The 7,093-nt window shown below is 51.1% G+C and overlaps 1 protein-coding gene across 1 annotated transcript; it reads right to left on the reverse strand.

The window, feature by feature from the left end:
* Positions 1–367: 367 nt before the first annotated feature.
* On the reverse strand, positions 368–913 carry LOC126267761 (uncharacterized). Its single transcript, XM_049973064.1, has one exon. It carries the CDS (start codon positions 911–913, stop codon positions 368–370), a length of 546 nt encoding a protein of 181 aa, XP_049829021.1.
* Positions 914–7,093: the final 6,180 nt, after the last annotated feature.

Consider the following 7,093-nt stretch of genomic DNA (forward strand, 5'->3'; position numbering starts at 1 on the left):
GTCCCTCGACACAGCTCCCCCTGTGCCACGCACCCTTCGCTTTCGCATCGGGTTGGGTCGCAGCTCTCCCTTTTGTCGCAAGGCAAAATGCCGAGCTTAACGTCTGGCACCACGGGAAGGCGGAAAGAGCCACTTGGGAAGGAGAGGTTGTAAGAGACACATCACTTCCCCTGTGAGGAGTGCCGCGGCACGCCCGTCTGGAAGCGATACGCCCCAGTGCGAGCCTCCGTGCCTTACGGCGCGCCGGCTACGGGCGGGCCCGCGCCGAACGCGCCGTCGAGCGACCGACCTCACGCCAGACCAGGGGATGGTTGTGGAGTACATCCCTCCCGCCTCTTGTATGTCCTGCAGCTGCTGCTTCGCCACATCAGGCGGCGGCGGCGGCGGCAGCGGCGGCCGCGGCGGCGGCGGCGGAGAGACAGACTGCACCACGTCCATGGGCGTCTACCCGGTCTCCTTTATTGCTACAGGTTCCGGGGCGACGTCCGTTTGAGCGGACACATCCGTCTGCGTGGACATATCCGTTTGCGTAGACACATCCACCCCAACTTGTCGTACCACCGTAGGGGCGGCAACGGGGGCGGGTGTCTTCTTTTGCATCAGCCGGATTTCTTCCCGTAACTCTTGCAGCACCCGATGGAGACCGACGACCTGCCGCTCTCTCTGTCGCCATCGCGGCTTTGAGAGCAGCCACGGCGTCGTCAGTGGCGGCGCTGGGCAGGATTGCAGCCGCCCCGTTTTCCCCCTTGTGCGGGGGTGGCGGGACGGCTGCCTCTTCTTCGTGGACCGCTTTTTTGGCGGTTGTTGGTGTCCGCTGCTTCAGGTATGCGCAGCTGCCACGGCCGTCTCCTGCCAGCGTGAGCAGAAGCTTTGCCACAGCAGCAAGTTTGTCTCCCTTTCCGCGTCCGTACATGGCGATGGGCTAGTGGCGTAATGGTAACGGTCTGAGCCGCAGCGAGTCGAGCAGCGGAGTGCGTCGCGTGCGTGCGTGCGTGGCTGACAGAGCGAGAGGCAGGCGCTTAAATAGTCTATCGGGGGTGTTGCTATTGGCCGCTGGAACCACGTGTTCCACTGTGGCGCCCTCACACTACATGCAGGCCAGTACGCGGGCGCCGCCACGGCTTACGGCGCGATGGTGCAGAGACCTCTAGGGGTCTTCGACGTCCATGACGTCTGGCGGGGATTCAAATTCCGCGGCGCGCGGTACCAGATTTGTAGTATAGCTGAACGCTAACGGGCCCGGGGCTAAGGCCGGGCCGCAGCGGGCGCGGCACGTCATTCGGGGAAGAGGCAACGTGCAGCGTGCCACGCGGGGTTGCTGTGCGGTCAGGGGCGCCTTGTCAGGATTCGCGATTTTCTCCCCGTCGGAGGTTCCAGTCCTCCCTCGGGCATGAGTGTGTGTGTGTGTGTGTGTGTTGTCCTTAGTTTAGTTAGATTAAGTTAGTTTAATTTAGCTTAAGAAGTGTGTTACCCTAGGGACCGATGACCTCAGTAGCCCCCCCCCCCCCCCCTCCTGGGAACTTACCAAAAATTTCCAAATTAAATTTCTAACGAGCAGCGTCACCGGAAACGGGGGAAAACGGCTTCGTTCACAGTGGCATCGACAACGGTTGTCAGGCACCGTCGCCAGTGGTGGCCTGATAATATAGCCCGACAACGTGGTCATAGTACATCCTATCTCCTTCGTCAGCTTTCGCAGGATCAAGGAGGTTGGGTTACGTTGGCGAGGGTAGAATCTATTCTATGTATGAAGTAAGTCAGATATTAGACCTCTTAGGGTGGGATGGATACCACGACGTCTCTGTGCTTGGATACCAGTGCTACATAGCGGCTTATGCTATTAAAGTGACGCCAAATGCGTGTGAAATAGCTTTCCTGTCTCGTAAAGAAAGTGGCGAGTATTATAAACACTGTCCACAGTTATCGAAATAACCAGACAAGTTTTAGGACTATATAAGATTATAGGAGCAGCGTGGTGAAAAGCAAGTTATAAACCCTCTGTATTTATTTAAAGTTATGCAAACGTACGTCAATTAAACTTCAGTAACATTCATTTAGTACAAGAGTGAAAGACCAGCATAAAATGTAGCATAAGATACTCTGAAAACCTAAAGTACTTGAAAGTTTAAGTTCTAGGCACTTCAGTCCGGAACCTCGCTGCTGCTGCGGTCGCAGGTTCGAATCCTGCCTCGAGCATGGATGTGTGTGATGTCCTTAGGTTAATTAGGTTTAAGAGGTTCTAAGTCTAGGGGACTGAAGACCTCAACTGTTAAGTCCCATAGTGCTTAAAACCATCTGAACCATTTTTGAAAGTGGATGTACATACCGTACACCACACCTGCAAACCACTTCATATTAACCGAATCATTACCTTATTGGCATAAAACGCCAGTAACCAGTAACAATAATTTGTAGAAACCTAATCACGACCTACCACAAAAAAGATCCAGTACATTATTTATAAGCATATAAGATACACCGCCCTTTAAACTCGAACTAATTATTTTTAGAGGTATAATCAACGCCTAAAATTTCCAATAAAGATTTTTCTTATTTGTGGAATAAACCTGCGTTTTCAGTCCATTGATTTCGAACTATAACCTGATTACGACATTTTCATCTTCATGATGCCACGAACTCACTCATTCTTGGACTAAATTTATCAGTTTCTCACGCTACATATTTCGTGTGCGAGAACGTCCGTCGATTTGACCGAAGAAAGCAAACTAATTTGAATTTCACCGATTGTCGTCCAAAGTCTGTACGTTCCGGAGAAAAGATCGACTATATTTGGGACCGTGTACATAGTGGCTTACTGATTTGGAAAGATCGGCCGTGTCCGGCCGATGTCAGTCGTCGGCGGAATCCACCGATATCGGAGCCACTCTGACCGCAGCCTGAGCTGGGAATTTGGACGGCTGTTCATCGCATGGTCTTTTTGCAAGAGATGCTCGAAGAAAAGGCGTTTCCGTTTTAAACTCTCTAACCTATCTGTCCGATTAAGGGGTCTGATATTACACGTTCCGACCCGTAGAACGCCAGTTTTCTTTCTCCTGATAACAACGTCCTCATGAGTAGTCCCCGCCCAGTGATCCGAATGGGGGACTATTTTACCTCCGGAGCCACTCTGACCGCAGCCTGAGCTGGGAATTTGGACGGCTGTTCCTCGCATGGTCTTTGTGCAAAAGACGCTCGAAGACAAGGCGTTTCCGTTTTAAATTCTCTAACCTATCTGTCTGATTAAGGGGTCTGACATCACACGTTCCGACCCGTAGAACGCCAGTTTTCTTTCTCCTGATAACAATGTCCTCCTGAGTAGTCCCCGCCCAGTGATCCGAATGGGGGACTATTTTACCTCCGGAGCCACTCTGACCGCAGCCTGAGCTGGGAATTTGGACGGCTGTTCCTCGCATGGTCTTTGTGCAAAAGATGCTCGAAGACAAGGCATTTCCGTTTTAAATTCTCTAACCTATCTGTCTGATTAAGGGGTCTGACATCACACGTTCCGACCCGTAGAACGCCAGTTTTCTTTCTCCTGATAACAATGTCCTCCTGAGTAGTCCCCGCCCAGTGATCCGAATGGGGGACTATTTTACCTCCGGAGCCACTCTGACCGCAGCCTGAGCTGGGAATTTGGACGGCTGTTCCTCGCATGGTCTTTGTGCAAAAGATGCTCGAAGACAAGGCATTTCCGTTTTAAATTATCTAACCTATCTGTCTGATTAAGGGGTCAGACATCACACGTTCCAACCCGTAGAACGCCAGTTTTCTTTCTCCTGATAACAACGTCCTCCTGTGTAGTCTCCGCCCAGTGATCCGAATGGGGGACTATTTTACCTCCGGAGCCACTCTGACCGCAGCCTGAGCTGGGAATTTGGACGGCTGTTCCTCGCATGGTCTTTGTGCAAAAGATGCTCGAAGACAAGGCGTTTCCGTTTTAAATTCTCTAACCTATCTGTCCGATTAAGGGGTCTGATATTACACGTTCCGACCAGTAGAACGCCAGTTTTCTTTCTCCTGATAACAACGTCCTCCTGTGTAGTATCCGCCCAGTGATCCGAATGGGGGACTATTTTACCTCCGGAGCCACTCTGACCGCAACCTGAGCTGGGAATTTGGACGGCTGTTCCTCGCATGGTCTTTGTGCAAAAGATGCTCGAAGACAAGGCGTTTCCGTTTTAAATTCTCTAACCTATCTGTCCGATTAAGGGGTCTGATATTACACGTTCCGACCCGTAGAACGCCAGTTTTCTTTCTCCTGATAACAACGTCCTCCTGTGTAGTCTCCGCCCAGTGATCCGAATGGGGGACTATTTTACGTCCGGAGCCACTCTGACCGCAGCCTGAGCTGGGAATTTGGACGGCTGTTCCTCGCATGGTCTTTGTGCAAAAGATGCTCGAAGACAAGCCGTTTCCGTTTTAAATTCTCTAACCTATCTGTCTGATTAAGGGGTCTGACATCACACGTTCCAACCCGTAGAACGCCAGTTTTCTTTCTCCTGATAACAACGTCCTCCTGTGTAGTCTCCGCCCAGTGATCGGAATGGGGGACTATTTTACCTTCGGAGCCACTCTGACCGCAGCCTGAGCTGGGAATTTGGACGGCTGTTCCTCGCATGGTCTTTGTGCAAAAGATGCTCGAAGACAAGGCGTTTCCGTTTTAAATTCTCTAACCTATCTGTCCGATTAAGGGGTCTGATATTACACGTTCCGACCCGTAGAACGCCAGTTTTCTTTCTCCAGATAACAACGTCCTCCTGTGTAGTCTCCGCCCAGTGATCCGAATGGGGGACTATTTTACCTCCGGAGCCACTCTGACCGCAGCCTGAGCTGGGAATTTGGACGGCTGTTCCTCGCATGGTCTTTGTGCAAAAGATGCTCGAAGACAAGGCGTTTCCGTTTTAAATTCTCTAACCTATCTGTCTGATTAAGGGGTCTGACATCACACGTTCCGACCCGTAGAACGCCAGTTTTCTTTCTCCTGATAACAACGTCCTCCTGTGTAGTCTCCGCCCAGTGATCCGAATGGGGGACTATTTTACCTCCGGAGCCACTCTGACCGCAGCCTGAGCTGGGAATTTGGACGGCTGTTCCTCGCATGGTCTTCGTGCAAAAGATGCTCGAAGACAAGGCGTTTCCCTTTTAAATTCTCTAACCTATCTGTCCGATTAAGGGGTCTGATATTACACGTTCCGACCCGTAGAACGCCAGTTTTCTTTCTCCTGATAACAACGTCCTCCTGTGTAGTCTCCGCCCAGTGATCCGAATGGGGGACTATTTTACCTCCGGAGCCACTCTGTCCGCAGCCTAAGCTGGGAATTTGGACGGCTGTTCCTCGCATGGTCTTTGTGCAAAAGATGCTCGAAGACAAGGCGTTTCCGTTTTAAATTCTCTAACCTATCTGTCTGATTAAGGGGTCTGATATTACACGTTCCGACCCGTAGAACGCCAGTTTTCTTTCTCCTGATAACAACGTCCTCCTGTGTAGTCTCCGCCCAGTGATCCGAATGGGGGACTATTTTACCTCCGGAGCCACTCTGACCGCAGCCTGAGCTGGGAATTTGGACGGCTGTTCCTCGCATGGTCTTTGTGCAAGAGATGCTCGAAGACAAGGCGTTTCCGTTTTAAATTCTCTAACCTATCTGTCCGATTAAGGGGTCTGACATCACACGTTCCGACCTGTAGAACGCCAGTTTTCTTTCTCCTCATAACAATGTCCTCCTGAGTAGTCCCCGCCCAGTGATTCGAATGGTGGACTATTTTACCTCCGGAGCCACTCTGACCGCAGCCTGAGCTGGGAATTTGGACGGCTGTTCCTCGCATGGTCTTTGTGCAAAAGATGCTCGAAGACAAGGCGTTTCCGTTTTAAATTCTCTAACCTATCTGTCTGATTAAGGGGTCTGACATCACACGTTCCGACCCGTAGAACGCCAGTTTTCTTTCTCCTGATAACAATGTCCTCCTGAGTAGTCCCCGCCCAGTGATCCGAATGGGGGACTATTTTACCTCCAGAGCCACTCTGACCGCAGCCTATGCTGGGAATTTGGACGGCTGTTCCTCGCATGGTCTTTGTGCAAGAGATGCTCGAAGACAAGGCGTTTCCGTTTTAAATTCTCTAACCTATCTGTCCGATTAAGGGGTCTGATATTACACGTTCCAACCCGTAGAACGCCAGTTTTCTTTCTCCTGATAACAACGTCCTCCTGTGTAGTCTCCGCCCAGTGATCCGAATGGGGGACTATTTTACCTCCGGAGCCACTCTGACCGCAGCCTGAGCTGGGAATTTGGACGGCTGTTCCTCGCATGGTCTTTGTGCAAAAGATGCTCGAAGACAAGGCGTTTCCGTTTTAAATTCTCTAACCTATCTGTCCGATTAAGGGGTCTGATATTACACGTTCCGACCCGTAGAACGCCAGTTTTCTTTCTCCTGATAACAACGTCCTCCTGTGTAGTCCCCGCTCAATGATCCGAATGGGGGACTATTTTACCTCCGGAGCCACTCTGACCGCAGCCTGAGCTGGGAATTTGGACGGCTGTTCCTCGCATGGTCTTTGTGCAAAAGACGCTCGAAGACAAGGCGTTTCCATTTTAAATTCTCTAACCTATCTGTCTGATTAAGGGGTCTGATATTACACGTTCCGACCCGTAGATCGCCAGTTTTCTTTCTCCTGATAACAATGTCCTCCTGAGTAGTCCCCGCCCAGTGATCCGAATGGGGGACTATTTTACCTCCGGAGCCACTCTGACCGCAGCCTGAGCTGGGAATTTGGACGTCTGTTCCTCGCATGGTCTTTGTGCAGGAGATGCTCGAAGACAAGGCGTTTCCGTTTTAAATTCTCTAACCTATCTGTCCGATTAAGGGGTCTGATATTACACGTTCCGACCCGTAGAACGCCAGTTTTCTTTCTCCTGATAACAACGTCCTCCTGTGTAGTCTCCGCCCAGTGATCCGAATGGGGGACTATTTTACCTCCGGAGCCACTCTGACCGCAGCCTGAGCTGGGAATTTGGACGGCTGTTCCTCGCATGGTCTTTGTGCAAAAGATGCTCGAAGACAAGGCATTTCCGATTTAAATTCTCTAACCTATCTGTC

The sequence above is a fragment of the Schistocerca gregaria genome, chromosome 4 (genome assembly GCF_023897955.1).
Source record: "Schistocerca gregaria isolate iqSchGreg1 chromosome 4, iqSchGreg1.2, whole genome shotgun sequence".
In the NCBI taxonomy this organism is placed as follows: domain Eukaryota; kingdom Metazoa; phylum Arthropoda; class Insecta; order Orthoptera; family Acrididae; genus Schistocerca; species Schistocerca gregaria.

Excerpts from the sequence above, each read along its gene's own strand:
- LOC126267761 (XM_049973064.1), bottom strand. The coding sequence starts at position 913 with ATGTACGGACGCGGAAAGGGAGACAAACTTGCTGCTGTGGCAAAGCTT.